This window comes from Episyrphus balteatus, chromosome 1 (genome assembly GCF_945859705.1).
Source record: "Episyrphus balteatus chromosome 1, idEpiBalt1.1, whole genome shotgun sequence".
Classification (NCBI taxonomy): Eukaryota; Metazoa; Arthropoda; class Insecta; order Diptera; family Syrphidae; genus Episyrphus; species Episyrphus balteatus.
In genome coordinates, this window is record NC_079134.1 from 102,999,152 (window position 1) to 103,024,351 (window position 25,200).

Consider the following 25,200-nt stretch of genomic DNA (forward strand, 5'->3'; position numbering starts at 1 on the left):
AAACTAAAACTTGTTGACTGAAAAAAAAAAAATAGAAACAAAAAGTTTATCCCAAAACGAGACGAATTGTTAACATCTTACATTTTACTATGAAGCATTTACTTAAAGTCAATTAAAGAAAACAAATTTTGACCTTATTCATAACCATGTTATAGTGAGTGCATAACGCTATGCACTTCTAATAATTCTTCTAAACGCTAAAACCTTATTTATAAAATTAATGCAACTCCAACTTTTGCCTTTAAGGCCGTGTGTGAATTGCGTTAAATAGTTAACACCGTGTAAAATTTTTGACACTATTGAGGTGAATAAAAAATTTACAGCTGTTAAAAACTTATTGGGCTCTGGGACCTGGTTAAATTTGAGTTAAATTTTCTTTGCAGATGATTTTGTTTGTTTTTTTTTTTTTATTAAAAAGAAGTTTCATGGCAGAAACGAGGCAGAGAAAAATATTAAACAATAAGCCATACAGCTCAATAGTGTCAAAAATTTTACACGGTGTTAACTATTTAACGCAATTCACACACGGCCTAAGGATTGAATAGTAGCTGCATAGGTATGATGGTATATTTTTGTATAGAAATTTCATTTTTTCATCCATTAAATATACATAATAATAATAAAATAAAAATAATTGTATAATATTAAACCAAACAATACATTCATTTATAATTTATTTATATTCAATTAATAATTATATTTATAGAGATAGCAGAGAATATCAGGCATTTGAGCTTTTTTAGTTTTTAATGTTTTCCATTTTGCTTTTGATATTCTGAAAACTATTCATATACCTACAAACAAAACAAATGTTCAGTTCTCTTAGTTGATACGTTTTTTTAATATTTTTATTTCTTGAATGCTACTAGCTACTGGCATAACTAAAAAATCTTAATTCTTCAGAAAGCTGTTTTAAATTTCTAAATTCGTCAATTTTTCATACTATTTTCATAAATTGTAGAAAAAGAATCAGCTGTGTGATCGGATGCAAATCCTTTAAATTTATACCGAATATATTAAAACCAGGATTTTTGAGTTTTTTTTTACAAAAGCTCATTATAACTATAACTTTACCTAATGCAGCGTTGCATAGTGACTACATAAATCCTTATCTTCATACTAAAACTATTCATCCGTTTAAGGGATTCTAATAAGTAAGACTGACAATATTTAAAAAATATATTATTATTATATTAAAATAGCGTTAGGTTTAAGCAACTCTTTCAGAAACGCAAAAAAATTTTGCTCGTCACTGTAGTACAGTATCTATACCCCTACATATAGTAATAATAATGCTGTGACGAAAGGCAACAACTCATTTATGACCCAAAGTTTTTATTGCTTTTTTTTTATTTGGCTTTTCAAAGCTTTTCCAAACTTGCGTACATTGGATACCAAGGATGATAATTATATTTTACAAGGATATTATGAGCCGCAACACAGGTTCTTCCATTTAGTATTTATTCATTTGACTTTGTTAACGGTAATCGTATTCTATATATGATGGGTGAAAGTGTCGCAAAAAATACAACGACTACAAAAGAACTGAGCCCAGAAAAAAGATGGTCTACTGTGCCGGATATTCGACCACAAAGTAGTTTTGAGAATCGCTATAGCAATATCATTACAGAGCAAATATTAGACAATAGCATTAATATGGAAGAAGTAAGACGACAATTACAAGCTTTCTTACCTCAAAGTGGCTGTCATCCTAACAAGAAAGTTAATGAAGTAAGACTGGAAAAAAGGAGTGATTGAAGTTGGAAACAAAATGGCTGTTTTTTTAATTATTTCTTTTAAAATTATAAAATAAATATAATTTTGAATGTCAATTAATATTATTGGATATTTTTGAAATTTGACTAATAAATCTGTCCAAAAACGCTTTCAATAACCATTTATTTTCTTTTTTGAAGTTTATGAAATGAAAGAGCTCAAGTCATGTGTTGATAAACAATTTTTCTAAAAACTTTCTGTAACCACCTTAAACCATGGCAAACGCCACTCCGCCGCATCGCGGCGCAATGTAATTTTTAAATGCTTTCCTCAATTTTTAATTGTTTTATGTTCCCTCCGACCGACATGATTTATTTTTAAGCTTAGTGAAAGTGTAAAAATTTGCTTCTATGTAAAGTGGATTTAAAAAAACTAACAAAACAAAAGCATCATTCTGTGCATTACCAAGTCCAAAAACGGGCCGGGTGGAAAAAACTTGAGGAGGGAAATTCCTCTGGACGACAGCTACTTCAATATTTTTTATGAAAAACTGAAAGCATTATTTTTTTCTGCTCGTTTAAGATTAAAATGTGTAAGATTATAAATATATTAAGTTAATTTTTTGATATTTTATACTATATTTCCATATAATTGATATTATTAAAGAAAGAGATTAAGAACCAGTTGAAAAATATAATTTGTCTATAAAATCTACATAGTTATTATCATTTTTTAACAGCAACATATGTAAGTACTAGTACAGGATAATTTACCACGAATGTTACACGCTAGAGCGTGTATCGAAGGGTTTTTTTTTCCTGAGATTTGAAGGTATTTCTACGGGAAGGACAGTGTTATCTTCTTTATTCTTGCCAATCATTAACATTTTTTGGGGTGAGAGTTGAAAAAAAAACTAAATTTTTTTTATTTTGGTGCACCCTAGTGCATAGCCATCAGGATTTTTTGTTTGATAAAATTGCTCAATTTTAAGTTTTGCGTTTGGAAAAAAAGGAACACTTAACAAAAAACTCAGAGGGAGTTACAAAAAATTATAAAAAAAAGTCTGGAAACCCAAAAAAAGTAACAAAACATATTTCTCAGATATGGAGAAGTATCTACGACCTACGAGTATGCACTTAAGAACTTGTTCAATCCCATGAAAGCTTAGCGTACAAAAACAAAAGTGCCAAAACGTTTAAGACGATTTAAGATGTGACTATGAAATACAAAAAGAGGAAAAATTGGTAGAGATAGAAAAGAATTGACACTCATACTCCATAAAGTTGGATAAATCACAATTGCAAATGTGTGCGGATACGGTTAGAGTGTTTACTATCCATCCAAAGGTAAACCTCATAAATAAAACATTAAAATCACGAAGTGTGAACCTAGGTATGATGCTTAGATGGGAGGTTATACCAGCTTGTTTAAAGCATTCAATCTGGAATGAAATCGTTGCTAATAAATATTATCCTCGCATTGAAGAAGTTACAATTTATGTATTAGACCTGATGAATGATTAACATGATTCCAAATGGTCCTGTTTTGCAGTGTGATAGCAAAGGCTATTATAAGGGTTGTTCCATTGAATCAGAGGAAACATTCATTCAGTTAAGTGCCTCAGGGAATAGTCAATAAAATGAATTTCTTTTTCATTGAAGCTGAAAGGTATTTATCTCCAAGGAAACTTCTACATTCACAAAATAAACTCTTTAATGGAATTCAGGACTTACCTACAGTTGTGAGGAGCATATTGTCTAACAGCAAGGCAATTGCGACAATTACCAAAACTAAGCGTCTGGAGCCCCTCCATCGGATCATCCAAGCTTTTGTGGCAGCCCAGGTGCCAGCAGCCCGATAATCCTCCTGACGGTAATTATCCGAAGGTGGTAAGGGTGGCGATGTCATTTGCGGTCCATAACTATGATAGGTGGTGTTCCGATCGGCGGATGTTTGCGGTGGCAGGTGAGAGGGCTGTGAATTATGAGATTGGTCGCTAGAATCCTGCGATGTGAGGGATTCGGTGTTGGTGCCATTTTGATAGGATGTCGCTGCTAGTTGTGGTCGCTGATTCTGATTTTCCAAGTGGGCTTTGAAGGGATTTCTATTGGGCGTAGTGTTGGTAGCTGTTGGATTGTTATTTCTTGGTCCACCAGGATCACTCGATTGCATTTCGCCACCCACTTATTTCTAACTGTTGAAAAAAGAAAAGAAAAGAAAAGAAAAGAGGATAAAAAGATATGAATTCTTGTTATCCTTGCTTAGGTTCTTGGTAATAATTAAGAAAAGTCTCCGGAACAGTTTTTTTTTAAGAGTAATTTTGATTTATCTCTAGGGGGAATAAATGAAAAAAATAAAGTGGAGTTCAATCCTGCGAACTACGTCAGCGACAATCTTCCTACAATGCGGTTAAATGTAGGTATGTATTTGCTGAGATTCAAGTATTTTTATTTTATTTTTTGAAGACACAGATAGTATTTATCGGATGTATTTTCTAGCAATATAAGGTTAGCAAAGAAAAATTTTGTTATAAGTAATACGTTTAGGATTATGCAGAACTGATTGTTCTATGGGTTGGTAGTTAGGTTACACACCCTAAAACAATGAAATGAATCAAAATGTAAATGTAATAAGCTAAGATTATTGTTGCTATGAAAAAATTTAATTTTCGATATTAATTTTATTCTTTTATGTTTAAAGTACATATATAGAAAACTTGAGTGTAAAAAACGCGTTCAGGAGAAACACAATCAAAAACACAGTTATATTTTTCTTTAATTTTTCCCACTTTTATTCTTTAGAGTCCTTTCTTTATAGACTTAATTTTTTTTAGCTTTAAGATATCCGAGTTTATTTAAACTCTCTTAAAATAGTACCACAGTATGCTTATGCTACGATTTTATAAGAGTTCTTTAATTTTTCCCACTTTTATTCTTTACGGCCATATTATTCACTAGTTTAAAAAATACATCTGGATGTAAACGATGTCAAATGTCAAAAATAAATCCAATTCCATAATATTCACTACTTAAATCCAATCTTAAATCCAATTTTTTAAATCCGTTCTCGTTAAATCCAAACAAATTTAAACTGCTCTCTGGAGGTCTGTTTAACTTTATAAATCCAGATGTAAAATTAATTTTCACAGTGTTCAGTTGTTTTTTTCACGTATGTTGTGAAGGAAAAATAAAGATAAATGCAATTTATACAAAATTTATTGAATGAACATATATTTTTTTTTGAGTGAATAATATGACCAAAAAATTAAATCCTTGGATTTAGGAAATTCAGATTTAATGGATTGGATTTAAAATTAACTTAAATCCAAACTAAATCCAGAGTGAATAATATGGCCGTTAGTGTCCTTTCTTTATAGACTTAATTTTTTTTAGCTTTAAGATATCCGAGTTTATTTAAACTCTCTTAAAATAGTACCACAGTATGCTTATGCTACGATTTTATAAGAGTTAGGCCCATTTCACACATATCCGGGAACCGGGTAAACGGCCCGAATGCTAGACACACGTTCTAATGGGCGCCTTCAAACGAATAAATTGAAAACATATGAAGGAAAACCGGCTCCCCGGGTCGGATAGCCGGTCGCCGGCTATGTGTGAAATGGACCTTAGACCAGGGCTGTAGCCCATTTCGAAGGGGGTTTGGTAAAAAGCCTGAAGAGCAATAATAAAACTACCTACATACCATACGAACTACTAATAAGTTCAATACAAAAACTTCAATAAATAGAAGCTTTATTGGTTGTAAGGAAAGTTCTTAAAATTCTCATAAATATTTTTTTTTTCAAAATTTTGTAAAAATATTCTTAAAAATAAGCAATAAAATCGGTTCATATGAATAAATGCAAAGAAATTAGTTGTGATTTCTTGGAAAAGCTATCCACAATGCATTAGGATTTGCATTTTTACTTCTACTGTTATCGATAGTTTCGTTTTGTATTGTAATACATGGTCATCTTTTACTGCGGATACCGATAGCTTTGCCAAAACACACAACTTTTATATTGCCCCCCCTCACGCCATTTACGTAAATTAGTCAAATGTCTGTGTGAGTTTGATTGAGAAAAATATTTTCTAAGTCAATGCTAAAGTTGAGAAAAATCTTAACTTGAGTAACGACTATGAATTCCGCTCTAAGTTTCATGTTGCTTGCATAAGACCAATCAAAAATATTATTTAAATCTTCATTTAATCTTGCTGCACAGTCTTCAATCAAACCAATATGGCGAAATATACATATAAAGCACTACATCATCCGCATATAGGTGAACTTGACAGTTGCAAATTACATTAGGAAGGTCGTTTATAAAAAGGGAAAAGAGTAGTGGACCCAATACAGAACCCTTGGGAATTCCCATATTGATAATATGGGCTTCTGATAAACTAGCATCGGTTTTAATATTTTGAACTCTATAAGCTAATAGAGTGATCAATGCAGTCGAAGGCATTGTCCAAGTACCTTAATTACTGCAGTTTCACAACTGTACTTATTACGGAACCCAGATTGCCATTTAGAGAGAAGATCACGGTTGTTTACAAAAATCTGTAACTGGTCATGATTACTTACAAGCTTACAAGGAATTCATAAGATGCTAATAGGCCTGCCTGTACTCAGATGGATTCAAGAGATTTGTTTTTTTTTTCAACTGGAATGATGTTTGCATTTTTCCACAAGTCCGGAAATTTACCACTATATATACAATAGATGAAAATATGGAGTAAGTAGTTTATTACTATTGGAAGCACCATTTTTAAAAATTTTGGGGAAATATTATCAGGACCAATCGCAGTAGACTTAACGGACTTCGCAGAATTAAATAGTTCATCGGAATTAATTTAAAAAAAAAGAAAACGAATATCAAGAAATTCAATATCAGGTATAGCCAATATATCTTCTAGACACCTAGCTCTTGAGAAAGGAGGACTTAGAACACCAGACATCTCATCACAACTGAACGGGCATTTTGCGTTCCTATCTTTTTTCACACCGAGTTTCTTCAAATTACTCCAAAGTTCTTTGGTACTAAGTGACGGATCAAGTTTTTGCAACAAGTAAGCTTGTTTCACCATTCACCAGAGCCAATAGAAGATATATCACTGATTCAACTACATAAATCATAATTTTCAACAAGAAAGAGCTTAAGGCTCAAGCCCACAACGGACGTGCATTAAAAAATTGGCTGATGTACGGTTATCTTTGGATAGGAAGAATAGGAGATAGGAGCTGTTAAAGGATTTTCAAGATCTCTCAACCGCATTGTATTGACTTTTTATTTATGGAGTCAAATGAAAAGCATTGCTTATTTCACATCAATAGTAGTTCTTGTAGAACAAGAAGAGTGTATTCTTGAAACATTATACAAAATGTGGCAGCAGTTAGAATCAATTAAAATTCGCACGCTTATATAAAAACATGCATTTTAAATAAAAATAATCTTAAACAATAGAATTATATTTTGATTCTTAGCTTTTTAATACCAAAGCAAAAAACACATTTTTATAAGATTTTACTTGTTGCATGTTTTCCCAAGTAGTATCATAAAATGTATGAGTTTTCCTATAAAGCTATTTCTTTATTATTACTTTTTTCATAAAAATAATCTAATAAAACACTACTTTTATCACACATTTGTCAAAGAAATTGTAAAAAATTATCATAGAAAAAAAAATAAAAAATTAATAACTAAGCAACCAAAAAAGATATAAAAATTTTGCAGTTACAAGGAATAATATTTTTCTAAAAATACAGACTCCTACCAAGTTTGAAGGGGCAATCCAAACGACCAAACCCAAAATCAATTTTCCAAAAAATAAGACATTATAATTATTTATTATTTATTAATAAAAACAACGAATGCAAAACTGTCAAATTTGTAGTGCGTGCTAAAATCAGTGTAAGAATATGTGTAGATTCGTATTTAAAAACAAAAAAAGAATCAATTCGTCGGAAAAAAACATCAATACTTTTTCCGTTGGAAAACGTTTAAGAAAAACTATTGTCGGCTCGTCGAAGATACATCAATGTTTTGGTTCAATGGAAAACGCCATGGTACAATGGTTGGCACCCCCAAACATTTTTTAATTTGAATTGCGAATTGCTCTTGTATTTAAAGATTGACACATAAAATTCATTCAATAACTTTAAACAAAAAAAACATTAATTTTTTTTTAAATACAAAAATAATTTTTATTAAAAGTTTTCTTAATTTTAATATAATAAGCCTTTTTATGTCAAAATTTTCATAAAAATCGGTTGTGTCGATTACATTAAGAAAACGGATCTATGGCAAGTAGGTACCGTTAATATCCATCCAAAAAAATATTTTTCTTATTTCAAAAGTGCGGCCTTATTTGCAGCATTACATGTTTTTTTTCAAATCAAAATCGTTATCCTTTTTTGAGAAAATTGCAATATCTCGAAAACTTTATATTGGATATATCCGTTAAAAAGTAGACATTAAAATAAAATAAAAAAACAGCTCTTGACAATCACGTACAAATCGTCTGTACCTAGTTTTTAGCAAATCTATCAATCCGTTTAAGCTCTTTTTTTCCAATTCTTCAAATTGAAACGTATAACGGATACAGGGTATAATTATTGGCAGTATAAAAAGTCCAACTATTGGCAGTGGCAATGATTGATGTCCAAATGCACGTATTATTGGCACCCCCTGCCAATAATAAAGACACTAGGTACTTTATATGGAACAATATATTGGCACCCCTTTTTAACCAACCATTGCCTTTTAGTCAACCATTGTACTTATTTTACTTTCCAAAGGGGCCCCAAATTCTTTTGTGCCCAAGGGCCCCAGGATAGTTAAAGACGGCCCTGTGAAGGGGTACACTTTTACTGACCCATAACTCAAAATCTGGTCATATGATTTTGTTGTGATCACAGGACATTTGTTCGGTAGTTAAAAATTGAGCTCTGTACAAAAAATTTGACTGAAACCACTTTTTCATACAAAATTGCGAGGTTCTTTATCCTCGGCTAAATATTTAACCCAAATCACACACGGCCTTGATACTTTTCATCATTTTAAACCTAGTTTTTGTTTAATATTTGATTGTGAACAGTCTCTGCTTTATTACAGGTTATAGGTTATAATGGTTGAGGAATACTCTTGTCGTTGTCATCGGTTAATAGGCTCAAATCCTTCCTCTAGTTTGTAACACGTAGTTTCTCGGATTTTCGTACTTCTAATGCGATCCAAAATAATATCGATTACGGTCCATAAACTTATGTGACTTAAAGCCTCACTCAAATACTTTTGTTGACACCAGAGAATTGTGCCGTTTAACTGGGAGATGCAATTTCCTAAGGGCTAGACTTACCTAATAACAAAATTTTGATTTTATTGCATTATTTTAATCTAATCTGAAGATAAATCTTCTAGACTAGACACACTGCAGCTTCGGAAACTAAGTCCATTTGGCCGATACAGCACAAGACATTAATACAACAGAGAAAGACAAAGAAAGAAAGAACAACAGAAACACATATAACACATAACTACGTGGCACAGAGGGGAGATATCGTTGACAATTGTCTCATGTTATCGCACAGGTGGCTTCAGTTAAGCTGGCGATTTTAGAAAAAACTTCTGAGCTGACCGTTGGGCTCGAACCCACGATGTCTGGCTCGGAAGTCATCTACCCATTCCTCTGTACCATGGCTACCTGCATATTAAATAAATAAAAAAAAAAAAAAATGCGGGTGAAAAAATCCAACTTATACTGAATTTTCAGCTTTGTAAACTGATTCTTTCACTATTTATTTAATGCAAAAAGTTTCCAATATACCTATCCCGAAATCGCGAGAAAATTGCATTAATACAAAATTTTCCATTCTTACAACTTCTCTTTTTATTTGCATTTTAATGAAAAGGCAGTCTAGCTAAAAACAAACAGCAAAAAATAATAGCGTTTAAAAGGATTTACATGAGATTTATTTTAAATTTTCATGATTTGTACAAGAAGTGTTGCCATGAAATCATTTCGAAAAATCTGCAAAAACGACGAAAAAAATTCTGCAATGCAGATTTCTTAAAATTTGCGAGACTCGATTTGAAAAAAATTTGCGAACTGATTTCAAATAAAAAATTAATTTCGAAAGTGATTTTCCGCGCTGAAATTGAAACTGAAATTCTCCTAGAAGTGTTGCTTTATTGTATTCTTGGACTTTTTCCAATATAAAAGCAAAAATGCTCTGAGTTTTCTTATAATTTGCATTTAAGAAAATAAAATCAAGAATTCAAGAAAAAATAGAACGTTATGAAAAAACTCCACCTGATTTGAAAACTTAACTCAAATAATAGGCGAAATTGTTGTTTTTGGCAAAATAAATGATGTTTTAGTTCGTTTTTGGCCTTAATTTAATTGACATTTTACTGGAGTTTTTGGAATTTAATCCTTTTGCGTCTTTAAAACGGTAAGTTTCAGCTGCAGATTAAATCTGCACTGCAGATTTATGGTTCTCAAAAGTCTGGGAATAGGTTAAAAATCTGCAAAATGCAGATAAATCTGCACTATTGGCAACACTGTGTACAAGATTTACCATACAAAGACAGTGTGCAATGAGCTGGCAGTGCAACAAGATCATGCTCCGTAACTAGTTTTTACTAATTTGGTATCGCTTATTTCAAATCTGTCCTCGGTTATTTTTCTAGCAGGTCTAGTTTGGGTGATACAGGTACCACTGTAAGCTATGGAAATGCTTAAAAAGTAGTACAAAATCAGTAACTAAGATTTAATTACTGAAATATCTCGAAAATACAAGCTGATTTGAGTTCAGCTCCCCACAAACCTTCGGGAAAGTTAAAATAAACTAAATTTAAAACAAAACCCTTATGCAACAAGTGTTATCCAATGTAGTTGAGCTTTATGCCGACTTTTCATGAGTCGATTTTTGCCGCACAATATGCCTTACGTCACTTTATTCATCTGCGGCTTACATTCACACGAGTCGACTTACGTAGAAAACTTTCACAATAGATTCGACTAATTCTATTGTGACATCGGTTTTAAACTTAAAATTAAAAGTGATATGCCGACTGATTTGCACCCTCTCGCTACGCCTCTGCGAGGAAGTACTTTTACCCCTAAATGCAGTCGGCTTACTATCGCTGCTAAATGCCAACCCATTCCACCTACTACAGTAAATACCGCAACCGGACAACCAGGACAGAACACCCCAAGAATAATCTAGTCAGCAGACTTTTAAAATTAAGCTTATACCTAATCACGTATTACAATTATTTTTATTTTATCTTTTATAGCAAAAAATTTTTGTTTGCAAATTTCTTTTAAATTTATAAATTTTGGGTAAATATATAAATTTTTCTTTAAAACAGCTTTATTAAAAAAAAAAAGTAGGTACCTACATACATAGATAAGCTGTTTATTATTTAATATTTTTTCCAAGCTAATTCAATTGAATTAGGTTAACTAACACAAATTGAATTGAATATGTAGGTATAAGGACTGATGCTATCATTTCCCTTAAGCTTGAAGACATCATTCTTGACGATGCTATCGATAGAATTTAAGATATAAGTTGCTTAAGCGGCTTTGTTTTGGAGACTTTTCTGTTTAATTTTTTTTTTTTTTAATTCAGAACAGCCGGTATGGTAAGTTAAAAAAGCTTATATAAAACTGCATACTCACATTTTGGTTATACATGCACTCCCAAAATTTGCTGTGGGCTCTCGGTCTAGATTTATTCCGAGTCAGGTTTTAAATTGAAACTATATGGGTTTAAAAAAAAACTTCCAAGTAATACATCAATGAGTTTTGAAAACTGAACCCCCTTCCCTCCCCTTAAATCCGTCACTGAACGTACGTATGAATAGAATGAATTATAATTTTTGTCGGCATAATATAAAAACCAACTGTTGTCTGCTAGGTTTCTTGACACGCAAAGTTGTTTCCCCACTTTTTACCAATCTAAAAACTTTATTCAAAATTAATCACTTTCAATTAAAAAGACTTCCCTTCTTTGCCATGTGACTACCAGACCGCCAGCAGAGAACTTTTCTCAAAGCTGGAGGCACTTAAATGAAATATCAATTAAATGAATATGGCAATGTAGGTAGGTATGCATGCCAACAAATCTTCCTAAATAATAACATGCGGATATTCTTTATTTTTTTCTTTTCAATGAACATTCTTATTTCCTATTTGAATATACCTAAATAACAAAGTCACAACCTTTCACTAATTTGCTATGACTTTTTGACCTACTAATGACAATTTTTTTTATAATTAAATAACAAATGGCTATAAATCAAACTATAAAATATCATCTGCTGCCACAGAAGATATTAAAAGAGTAAGTATATAAGACTACAAACTTCTTAGTGAATTTTTATAATCTGGGAACAGTGCAGCTGAAAAGTTTTGCAACTTAAATTTTCGTTTTGTTACAGTGATAGCTATGATTTTAGTTTATATGAAAGATGATTTGATAACTTTCCGATGTACATGATTTGATTTTTCCAAGTTTTTCAGTTCAAAGAGTCAATTAATAAGAACTTTGGTAGAAGAAGCTACGAAAAGTCCCTTTTCAGTAGGTACTTGAACTCCTGTCAAAAATTATTTTTAAACGAATTAAGGAAGAAATTGAATTTAAGGTTGTTCTTGTTCTCCCTTTTCCCAGTTTGAGTTTGTTGCGCAACACTTGGCTGGGTCTGTTTCTTAATAATACATTTTTAAGGGCATCGTGCTAGCAATTACATGAAACGTTGTTAGAACGATGGCTGGAGGTGTTAATGTTCTCCCACCCTCAGAAGGGAATATCACTCAAAATTGATGTGACGAAGATGTTGATGCTGATGATAGCAGGCAAAGGAGTGTGACAACTTCCATTTGGTTGGCGGCAACACCCTGGCTCTTGATTTCTCTCGTTAAAAAGAAATTGACTGGCAAAACATGGCATATGACATGCCTATTTATGCAGCTATTGATGCAAGAGCACTGGTTGCTGGAAGAATGGGTGTAATAGTCAATTTTAATTCAATTTTTAGGGGATCTTTTCATTTCGAAGGAAATCTAATTCTAATTATTATTTGAATCTTTTGAAGAACATCTAATGTGCTTCAGAATTGAAGAATTGGGAGGATAAATAATCTTCTGCATGTCATTTTCCAATACTAATACTAGTCATACCTAATTAAATGGAAAGCTGTATAAAAAATTAAAAGCGTTTAAATATTATAATCCAGTACTTTAAGGCATTTTAAACCCCAATCTGCGGAAAAATTCCTAGTGAGCTGAATTTTGATCTATCGTTTGATAGATGATGTCAAACGAAAACAAAATGGTGAAATGTCATTTCATATCCAACATGCCTTGTATTCTTTATGTACCATGCGTTGTACCAACTCGGTTGCTTGAAAATGAATGTGTTAAAAGTTATTATTAAAAAAAAGTTAAAAGATGGATGATGAAAATTTGTTAATGGTTAGTTTCGTCTTCATCGTTATCTTCTTCTACTTCAGATACGGATAATTTTTTACAACTGATTTTTTTTGCTCAATACCTTCGTTTTGGCATGCTATAACATACCTCAAAAGTCTAGAAAAATCTCATGTCCGCAAGTCGATTTTCAAGGCCAAATCGCAAAATGGAGATTTTCAAAAGTAGCAATAATAGACAATGGTATTTTATACATATAATACATGATACCAAGGTATTTTTTAATGCTGATTCCAAAAAGTCTTAAATCAAGGAAATCTGACGTCTCTGAAAAAAGTTATACCTGTTTTTCACCTGTCAACCCATATTATTATAGCAGTTGCTAACCTACTACCGAAAAACCCTTAAAAGTTATGGTAGCGGAAACAAATTTTGCATGAGTGTTTTCATATATATTATCATTAAGAATCAAAACAATGCTATGCAAAAAACATTAATATCTATGACAAAATGGTATTTTTTGCGAAAAGGGAAAAATTTGGTTATGCTGCTTATCCCCTAAGGGAATACTTGCTTACACCATACAGGGACTATGGAGACTTAACAAAGAAACAGAAAGCATACAACCAAATGCACTGCCAAACTCGTGTGAAAATTGAAAATTGCTTTGGCTTGCTAAAGCAACGATTTCGACTATTATTGCGCATTGACTGTTGGACAGTCCAAATAATGGCTAAGTTCACACTGTAGTGTTGTGTGTTACCCAACCTATGCATTACGCAAGGAGATTTTTTGGGAGGAAAACGCGAACTCTCAACATATCCAAGTACAGCAAGGAACTAGTTCGGAGTCTAAGGACTCAGTAGTACACTCAATGTTAACACACTACGGACAGCTGAAAAGAAATGCTATAGCAGAAAGTTTATAAAAAGGTTAATAAATTAAAAATAATACAGTGACTATGAGAATCGTTTCACAGTTTCCAAGGATCAACTTGTCTTGCAAAATATCCATCTAAGAGGACTCAAACGACTCAGAACTCCATTCAAAGGAAACAAGTTGATCGAAAATGACATTGATTTTTGTCCTGAGGTTTTGATAGATTTCCTTAAATTGATAGAAATTACTCAAAATAACCTGACAAAACTCGATGTCATATTCGTTCTACTTGTTTCCTTTGAATGCATGAAACAGTTCTAAGTCCTAACTAATCCTCTAAGCAAATTTGAAAACTATTTCGAATTCAGAAAAAGATTAGAAAAAAAATGTTTCAAAAAGTATTTCGTTCATGTTTTTCAATGGTGAAAATTGACTGGAATGACGTATGAGTAAAAAAAGAAATTTGGCCACCACGAAATTCAAAAAACCGAAATAACAAATAAAACAATTGTCAAATTTTTATGGGTTATTTTAACTTAATTATTTATTTTTAATACATTTTTTTAGTCTTTTTTGTTTTTGGCGATATTTTCGGCTATTACCTTCAGTGTTCAGTAATTCCATACGCTCTTTATGACGTTCGCGTTTCTCTTCGTTAATTTTTTCCTTCAGTTTTGCTCTTCGATCAGCTCTATCTAAATATTTTTCTTCTTGCCGTTCGAAGAGATCTTGTTTCTGGATCAGATACTTTTCATTTTCATAGAAGAGACATTGTGGACTTTTTCGTGTATTAGGTGTATTAGGGCTGACGCTGACTCTGTCTCAAGACGAGGTGCCAGATGTCTCTTGGCTCACCCGATTTGGAGTTATTGAGTGTATCACCGGGAATGCATCCTCCTTTTGGGAAATTCTTGTCGGTGAGACACCTGTGTCGATGTCAATGGAGTCGTCTTGTTCTATTATATATCTCGTATCATCGTCGCACACAGTGCTTTGTCGCACAGCACGACTCCTGTTGTTATTTTCTATTACCATTTTAGTTTTGAATTTTTTTAACGGTCCAACTGAGTTAATAAATTTTGTGTATTCATGGAGTAAAAATTTACTCATTCCACTTAAAAGTCGAAGATTTCAATTCATCGTCAACTGGTTCATCTAATTGTGACGGATAATGATGGTCTTCAAACGGGTTTGGATTTCGTTCTGAGCCCTGAAGAGTCAAGCCAGAGAAGTGTGATGTTGGAAGTGAAGTGTCCTGTTTTGTCTGGTGTTCTTCGTCTACCTCTTGTGGTGATTCGACCTTCGCAAGTGATTGGTACTCTAACGATTTCGCCGTCTGAAGACAAATAATAATATATGTAACAACAATCAACATCTGTTTTCACACTTTTGGTATAACCAAATTTCCAATGTATTTTTCATTAAAACATAATCCTCTAAGGATAATGAACATTTTTTTCTCACTCACTCTCATAGGAAAGAAGAGGTTTTTTTTCAAGAAAGAAGATGAGCGAGATGATTTTGTAGTCACTTCATTTTCCATTAGTTTCCTTCGATTCCAATTAAATTATTTTAAAAATCGGATTTTTATAAATGTTATTTTTATCTGGTATCTACATAAAATTAGTGGAGAGGGGCCCCCATATTTTTGTTGTCCCGGGGCCTCCACATCTTTAAATCTGGCCCTGAACATCAACTTTATCATGAGCCCTTGAGGCTAACAAAGTTTCAAGAAAAAAGATTGCTTTTTCAACAAAAATGTTCACCTTTATAAAGGTGAACAAAATCAAAATGATTAAAGGTTTATACTTATTAATTTTCTTGTACAAGTGTTTACTATTTTTAAGCATAAAAGCCTTGGTTTAATTTAACCTCGAATCTTTTTAGGCCGACGCGTAGTGCGTCGCGTCGTCAAAATTAATTGAACGTAAGCTTAAAGGAGTCTGATGTTCCCGTGGAATAGCTATAATTCCAACCTATGAACTTGGCGGTTATCCATTGAAATTAATTTTATGTACAAAATAAAATCATTAAGAATTTAACTTATACGGCACCATGCACATTAGGGTGGTCCTTAGGAACAAACAAATTGGGGACGCCCCCTAGATTGGTTCCAAATCAGGAAAAGAAATGAACTAATTTTTAAAAAAATTTATTCCTAACCCTTCCTGGCGCTGTTTCATTAAGAAGTTTATGCGTATGAATGATCAAATATCCGCCATTTACCCAACATTGGACTCAGAATATCGCCCCTGCTCTAGTAACTTCTTATCAAAATAGGGACAGTTAGGGTTAGAGATAAAAATATGAAAAAAATTGGGTTTTTTTTCTGATTTGGAACCAATTTAGTGGGCGTCGTACTCAATTTTCGCAAAAGAGTAACTTAAAGACCACCCTAATGTACACATTTGAAATAAATAACATGTTTCTATTTGAAACAAACTCGATTGAAGTTAATAAAAATTTTTAAGAAGTTGACAAAAAAAAATAAGCAAATAAAAACAAATTCATTTCAAACAGAAGTACCTCAGTGCCGAAGCCTTCAAAAGCATTAAAAAGTAAAAAAAAAAAAATCATATAAGAATGAAACCCGTTGCAAAAGGAGGAGAATATAATACAAATTAAAGGAAAAATAAATTACGGGTGAGCCGAGTTCGGGAAGTGGGTGGGTTTTAATGGTAAAAAATGGTATATCTAGATTTCCGGCAAGACTATGGAAAAAAGTTGTATGGCAAAGTTTTAGTAATAAAAAGATCTACAACTCTTGTATGGACAATTTTTTCACATAACCTCAGAATTTATGTGAAAAATTCAAATAACCAAGTTTTTGGTTTTTATTTTTATCTTTTTCAAAAAACAACATTTTTTTACGAAATTTTGTGAAAACTTAGCTTTTTATGTTCCAATACACTGCAATTTATTTGATTTAAATGTAATTTTTTTCACCATATTTTGACTTAATATAAAAAAAAACACCCTAATTTTCAATCGAAAATTCACGTGTCAAAATATCAGATTTTTCAAAAAGTCGGTGGGTGTAAACAAAAATTTATATTAGTATATGTACTATAGTCCTTGTTCTCGTAAAATGCAAAAAATGAAAAAAGCTCAAATTCGAATTTTTTTTTTATCATTGTTTACAATCTTGGCCTATTTATTAAAATTTACACTTTAATTACTCAAAAACCGTAAGATTTATCAATATATTATGAAATCTTATGGTTTTTGAGTAGTGTAAATTTTAATAAATAGACCAAAATTGTAAACAATGATAAAAAAAATTCGAATTTGAGCTTTTTTCATTTTTTGCATTTTACGAAAACATGGACTATAATATACTAATGTAAATTTTTGTATACACCATCAGAAAGTAGACATTTTAACGAACGCAATGCCCTCCGACTTTTTGAAAAAGCTGATAATTGGACACCCGAATTTTCGATTGAAAATTAGGGTGTTTTTTTATATTAAGTCAAAATAAGGTGAAAAAATATTTTAAATCAAATAAATTACATTTGGAACATAATAAGGTAAGTTTTCACAAAATTTCGTAAAAAATTTTTGTTTTTTGAAAAAGATAAAAATAAAAAACCAAAAACTCGGTTATTTGAATTTTTCACACAAATTTTGAGGTTATGTGGAAAAATTGTCCATACAATAGTTGTAGATCTTTTAATTAACTACAACTTTGCCGTAAAACTTTTTTCCATAAGACTTTTAGTTTTGCCGGAGATCAGGATATACCATTTCTTACCATTAAATACTCAACCCACCCACTTCCCGAACTCGGCTCGCCCGTAATTTATTTTTCCTTTAATTTTTATCTATTCTCCTCCTTTTGCAATGGGTTTCATTCTCCTATGATTCTTTTTGTTTCAAAAATTATCGACCCTGGTCTAAAACGAAGTTAAGTCGACGAAAATTGGTTCAAATTATTTCAAATAGATTTCTATTTAAATGCCAAATCGTATCTGTTTGATTTAAATATGAATATGAAACTGTGTGAATGAACTAAGATTAACATTATTTTACAATCTTCAGGTCAGCAGAACATTCAGCATAGTTTCGTGTAGGATGTTATTAAAAAATATTAAAAATGAAGGGTGGCCATTGCCCAATTTGTTTTTTTTTTTTTTTATTTTTAGAGCTTGTTCTGATTAAAAAACGGTATGGAAAAATTTCGTAACACCCTCAAAATCTGGGCTCAAGTCCAAAAAAAAGCTTTGTTTTAACCTTCATCGAAAATCTAGCTTCGTGAAATTTTCACTAATCACTGATTTTTAAGTGCGAAATTAAAAAGTAAGTATGCCCTCAGAGTCTCCTCTTCAATACGCAACTTTTGAGACCTCATACGATAAAATAGAATCGTGAAAAGAGTTTATTTTTGCGCTTTTCTATTCAAAAAGGGTATCAAAAGTTCGGCTTTAAAGTCTGAACTCTATATAAATACCCTATTTTTATCCATCATATTAAAAGCTAGTCGTTAATACGCAACTTTTGATACCTCTTTCGATTAAATAGGAGCAAAAACAAAAATCATCATAAAATGACGGGACACTCTAATGTACATATGTATGTATGTTCCTTCATGAAACTATAGGGTAAGTTTAGAACTACTTAAATCAAAATCGAGATAGCAATCAGACATATACATAATCTTCATTATAGCTACTTTTATCAATTTGCATACTTTGTCAAAACTGCTTTCTTTTTAAGGTACAAAATTAACATTTGGGAGAGGAGGGCATTTTGGGACGGGCACTTTTCAAAAAAGAACAAAATTATCCAAGCGAAAACTTTAAATACTACAATTTTACATTGAAAGCTCTTTTGTAAAACATTTCTTGTGACATTTGAGACGAACTTATGGTTCCTACCCTTTTTTCGATCGAAGACGTAAGTGTTAATATACAAAATTTATATAATTAAAAATAATAATAATAAATAATTAATGTTGTACATAGTTGATTGTTATTTTATAAAACAAATCTGTAATAAACATATTTAAAGTTGTTAAACATTAGTTAAGTCTTTAAGGACTCTTGTACTGAAGGACTCTTTGGGGAACTTTGAGACAGGCAAATGGCACATTTGGACATGCTAAGCCTATATCCGAATTTGTGTGTTCGTAACAAATAAGAAGTTGGGAACCGCAAGTCCATCTGTCAGCCAGTTTGTCTTACTATAAAGGGAGCTAGAAATTGCCCTTTGGAATTCGTTTTTAGGACTAAAACTAACGGTTCTAGGCTAATACCAATTTTGAAAATGTCAATTTTATCAAAAACTGCTGTTACGATTTTGATAAAACATTTTAAATACTAATTTTTGTACAAGTTCTTACTTTTGCTGAATTTTTTTTTTTTCGAAACTCATTAATTACGACTCCCATGGAACCTTTTTTTTTTATTTCTGGATTCTATCCTATAAGGACTTAATATAAAAAAAATAAAAATGTAGCAGGTTTTTCAGTTGGTTGTTCGAAATAAAAAGAAAGGTAGGCCTAAAAACTCCTGGTACAAGCAAATGCAAAAACAGCAGCATTCAGTTGGCCTCAGAAATGGAACAATACAAAGCCGGGAGGCTTGCCGCCGATTTCTAAGGTCAACCCGGCGAACCCCACAGGCGGATCACTAGCGTGAAGCAGATATGTGGGATAGTTATGATCCCCTCGACATTGAGATCATAACAGCGCCGAGCAAAGGAAGAAGAAGAAGAAGAAGGTTGTTCAGTCGGCTGAGAAGTCGTGGGGTCTTTCTGAGTAAAACACGCTGACACAAAAGGATATATTAAAAATGTTCTTTTATTGAGCAATCGAAGTTTTAACAAAATAAAAAAGTCTGGAACTACGAGTATACTGGATGTCACACATGGGATTATTTATGAGGTAATAAAATAATTATCTTGATCTCAATTAATAAATCTCAATTCATTGTACCAACAAATATTTTTTTATATTTTTGTATGAGTTCTTACTAGTGCCGTGCAATTAGTAATTAATAAGGCCTTAGTTCTTACAGCCATATAGTTCAAAACTGTTATTATTTCTTATTATTATTATTTGTATTAACTGCAGCCAGTGAAAAAATATTTGTAATAGTAGACCTTATCACGCTTAGGTAAACATTATCTGCGTATTTTGTTATTGAAGCAAATTTTTTTCCATAAAAATTTACTTATTTTGTATTACTTTTTTTTAATTTCCATGCAAAAAATTCTAAATTTACTTAGGTAAGTGCCTAGATAAATATCAAATAACACGTGATTCATCGTGAGGTTTGATTTTCAGTAAGCTTTTTTTTTACAATTCACGCGTCGCTCCTTCCAAACTGCACTGTAATTTTTGTTCAGAATTGTTCGACAAATTATTATGGACCACAACAACGCGAGATATCTACCAGCAGATATCCTCGAACGATTCGTGCAAAATTGGATCTTGCGAATGCGTTTTATTTTACACTATAAATTTTTAATAAATATTTATCAAAATCAAATGAAATTCGTTTGCAAAAAAAATAACATATATTACAGTATTTTAAGTGTCTTATTATCGGTACCGATATCAAAGATTTTCAATATAGCAGCCAAAAACTCACTTAAAAAACAAAAATATTAAATATTTATGCCTTATGTGCAAGGTTTCAATTCGATAAGATAATCATTTATAATTTAAATTGGGGGTAGGCTAAAATTAATCTCATTTAAAGGACAGACAAATTTGAAACTTGAACCTTGAGAAAGGCTGTTATATCAATGAATTCCAAAAGAGAAAGGCTGAAATCTTTTAATTTAATTAGAAATATTTTTTTGTTTGCTTTATAAAGTTTATGTTTTAGTATTTGAACTTAATTTGTTTTTTCCTAAGCTCTTACCAAAGATTTTGCGCGGTCTTTCTTAACCTGACTTTGGGACGAGTGCGCACTTTGACTTCATTAAGTTTTCATTTTTAATCATATGTATAATATATGTGTTTTGTTGTTTCCAAAATATAGGTTTATTAAATGAAAAAATATGTATGCTGAATGCTGATATCCCTTATAGGATCTTCACAATTTTTCCTTAAAGTGAAAAATGCGCGCACTTACCGCAACTTACTCTATATGTAATTAAGTATTAACGTTGTTTTCATTTCCCTCATTAGTTTGTATTCAAAGTTTCTCAATAACAAATAAAAAATTATATTTCAATTAAAAATTTTACAAGAAATTTGCAAGATCATTATCAATTGCCAATTTGTCCACAATCATAAAATTATTCGAAAATAAGAAAAATTGTATGCTTAGACGAGTTCATACGATAGCAAGGAGTCGGCCAATTTTTTGAAAGAAAATTGGCAAAAGATTGGCTGCCAATTTGTTTGTCTGTCTTTTTTTACAGATAAAATTGGATGTTTACATGGTTGATAGAAAATTGTTAAAAAATTGTTGCAAACAATCAGCCACCCCTCAAAACACTTTTTTATAACTTCGCTTGTCTATAGTAGTTATGATCGTTTTTTATTGTTTCGCCTTTGTTTACTCCGATTTAAATTGATTCGTCAATCGCCATCATTTGTTTCGTTATTTATTTGTGAATGTTAATAGCATTAAGGTGTTAAAACTAGTGCGCATATTGAAGCTCTTACCTATTACACATGATGAAAAAAAAACGGTTGAGGATAATTTTATTTAACGTAGATAATAGACCTTTTAAATTTTATCGAATTACTTACCCTTAAACCAAAACCTTAAAAAAAAAACCAAAACAATTCGTAAAATAACCTGAAGCCAAAGTAAACAAAAGCGAAACAAATTAAAACAGAGTAATCCCATGTGAAAAGAATATAGGAAAAATACCTATGACATAAATCTTTTTGTGTCATTTTTTACAGGTTCATAAGCTCAAAATATAAACTTCTCAATGTAAATAGTCCCCCCAAAAAATTAGCTAATGATTAGTATGAATTAATTCCTTAAGTCGCTCAATTTTTGCATATTATATCTTGAAGGGTGATATTTAACCTTACCAAAACAGTTTTTAAAAATGGAATTGATTCATTTTAAGCTGATCTATAACAGAAAAGGTGAAAAACACGTTTTATTGTTTATCTAAAAAAAAAACATTTTTTAATTTTTTTTTTCAAAACTGTTTTTGAAGTAAAATTTTATGAACTTTTCAAAAAAAATTGTTCCATTCACACTCATAAGCTATTTTTTCAAAGTTTTTTGTTGTAGTTTTTCTAGGCATACTTAGTATTTGGGTTGGGTTATATCTTGAATAATAAATGACTAATCTCAACAAAAGACCCAACTCCTGAAAGCTGAATAAATAAGTAAGAAACACTAGAATAACTTTTCTGGGTAACTCCAGATGTTTAAGTGCAATGTATCAAGACTTTTCAAAAAATCGATTTTTTAAAGGAAATTTTTGACAAGAAATTGTTCTTACTGAGAAAAAAAATCAAAATCTTTTGAGTCCTCATAGTTTTAAATTTTGCATGTCTATATATTTTATTTGTTTTTTATGTTGAACTTTTTAATTATTTTATTTTTTACCTTCCTTGTTTTGCTTCTTTAAGTTCAGATTAAATTAAAAACGCATCTTTTTTTAGAAAATGTATTTATTTTTGTCCTATATATTTCGAGGTCTTACTTGCCTCATCTTCAGGGTCATTTAAATTATTATTTAAAAAGATAAACCAATCTTCTAAAAAGTTTTTTCGACATTTAAAACAATTGAAAAATCAAAAATTAATTTTAATAAAAATTTAAAAATTCTTTAAAGTATTGTTCAAAAATTATGTCTAGTACATTCAATGGCAAAGATAACAAGATACTTTTCTTCAAAATCTATGGATAAGTAACAAAGCTATGACCATTTTTGTAAAGATTAAAATGTTTGACTCTTTTTACTACTTTTTGAGTTTTTGTCTATAAATTGAAAAGCAAGCCGAATTTGAAAATTGTTATTAAGTAATTTTTTGTAGATATTTAAATTTCCTTTCGATGTATCCTTAAAACATTTTGAATGTTTCTGCTAAATAGTTTTTTTTTTATCTTTTGAGTATTTATTGATATTGAACATGTAACGGAGAAAAGAAGAAACTTTATTTTTCATTAAAATGATTATAAAAATTGAATACGGCTAAATTTGGATAAAGTATGAACTTTCAAAATCTACTGTATTTGGTCTTTTTGAACCATTTTTCTTTAACACAATGCTTTAGCAAATGGATTTTTTAGATAAAAAATAAAACGGGGTTTTCACCTTTTCTGTTATAGATCAGCTTAAAATGAATCAATTTCATTTTTAATAACGGTTTTGGAAAGGTCTAAATATCACCCTTCGAGTGCAAAAAAATCGATTAAAATATTTTCCCGACGTTTCGACAGGGTTGTACTTGTCGTGGTCACGGGTTGACTGTTGGTTTGTGGGTGGTTGTTGTTTTTGACGTGATAACGTCTTATAAATCGATGAACCATGGCAGCCACCACGACACATTTTCCACATTTTCTAACGTTCCACTTGAAATTTTTTTTCAAAATTAAATTTCAATTCAAAATTAAAAACAAACTATTAGAAATACAAAAATCTTCTATAGCTTATTTGAATGATAATAACCTTAAATTAAATGCATTTGAAGGATTTCAAAAAATTCCATCTTTTAATAGGGTAAATAGGGGTAAAACAAAATTTTAAAAAATTGGCAATTTTCTAAACGCAACAATGTAAAGGGGTGGAATTTTTTAATATTTTTTAATCAATAGATAAATTTATTGCAAGATTGACAATGGTATTGAATAAATTCAAAAAAATTTCAAAACCAAGCTATTAATGAATTTCTAAAACTAAAACATGAGGTAGACCTTTGACAAAGTAGTGATTATAGGTAGGGGAATTTTTTTTTGACAATTTGAAAAACGTAATTCGAAAGATAATAAAAAAAAAGTAAGGAGTCTAATACGGATTTTTTTTAAGTCTCTGCGTTTCGAAGTATAAATTTTTGAAAAACACCTACTTATTTTGGGGTATTTTTGGGTGAGTTTTTATTTTTGGCCGAATAACGGGAAAAACAAGTTTTTTTGTCCCAAGTTTTTGGACCTTTTGTATTTTTATTTTTATCTTTTTTTTTCAACAAATAAATAAATGAAGTTAATATTGTAAATTGATAATAGACAGGACTATATCTGTGCAAAATCAATTTTGTAGTCACAATTTTAAGATAACGGTAAAATAAAGTATTATTATTCCACAGGTTCTATTTTTTGATCTAAAGCAAATACAAATTTGATTTAACTTTATTGAGCATCCTTTCATTTGGTATATCACACATAACTGTTCATTCACTACAAGCTACACAATGTTAAATTAAAAAACTTGCGAAATACCTCAAAACACCTGTGGAGATCTGTTGATCATGAACCGTAATCTCAGTTTGGAATTTCGACATGGTTGGCTTTAAAAAATTCTAACTTTTTTACTAGGCATTGCAGAAATAAGACTGAAACGTCATTTGAAAGGTGAAATATTGAGCTTTCACATGATATAAAATTTTGTATAGGTTGTCCTTGAAAAAAATTGATTCAATAAAGTGAGAAGATAAAATTATATGTTTTTTTTTGCTTTTTTGATGAAAATTGATCGAGTTCAAAAAATTCTAGCTTTTTTTGTAGATGTCTAATAGACATGATCGATATATTTATTTTGAGCTGAAGCAATAGGCTTTTTGGTGGTACAAAATTTATTATATAGGTTGTTATATCAAAAAAAGGATTTTTGGGTGATGGAATTGATTTTTTCACTTTTTTCATAAGAAACGATTGTTTTTAATAAATTATTTAATAAATTTAAAAATCGTTTTATTCTTGTAGAAATATTTGGCTTTTTAGTGGTATAATTTTTTTGTAAGCTTATAAAATAAAAAAATTAATATAATGAGAAAAGAAAAAAGGTAATTTTTTTTAGCTTTTCCTTGTTAATTATGATTGTTTGAAATATTTTAAACTAAAGCACACAACCTGTTCTCTTACGACGTTATCACGTAAAATCATCGTCCGTAAACCGGCTTTACAGACAACCTCGTTTTCTTTTTTTCTCTATTCTCTCGGTTCTTGCCAACCCGTGACCACGACAAGTGTAACCCTGTCGAAACATCGGGAAAATATTTTAATCGATTAATTTCGTTTAAAAAACA

General features: G+C 30.9%; 1 protein-coding gene across 9 annotated transcripts in view; it reads right to left on the reverse strand.

Moving 5' to 3' along the window:
* LOC129907149 (synaptic vesicular amine transporter) overlaps positions 1 to 25,200 on the reverse strand; it is a 138,599-nt gene that overhangs the window by 59,025 nt on the left and 54,374 nt on the right. For 7 of the 9 annotated variants that reach the window (XM_055983227.1, XM_055983221.1, XM_055983220.1 and 4 more), the window contains exon 2: positions 3,450 to 3,910. In XM_055983227.1, coding sequence (XP_055839202.1) covers positions 3,450 to 3,888 — 439 coding nt within the window. In that variant the 5' untranslated portion in view covers positions 3,889 to 3,910. Of the gene's footprint in view, positions 1 to 3,449; positions 3,911 to 11,402; positions 11,526 to 25,200 lie in introns of those variants that run through there. The other 2 variants (XM_055983222.1, XM_055983226.1) reach the window with 2 other exon arrangements.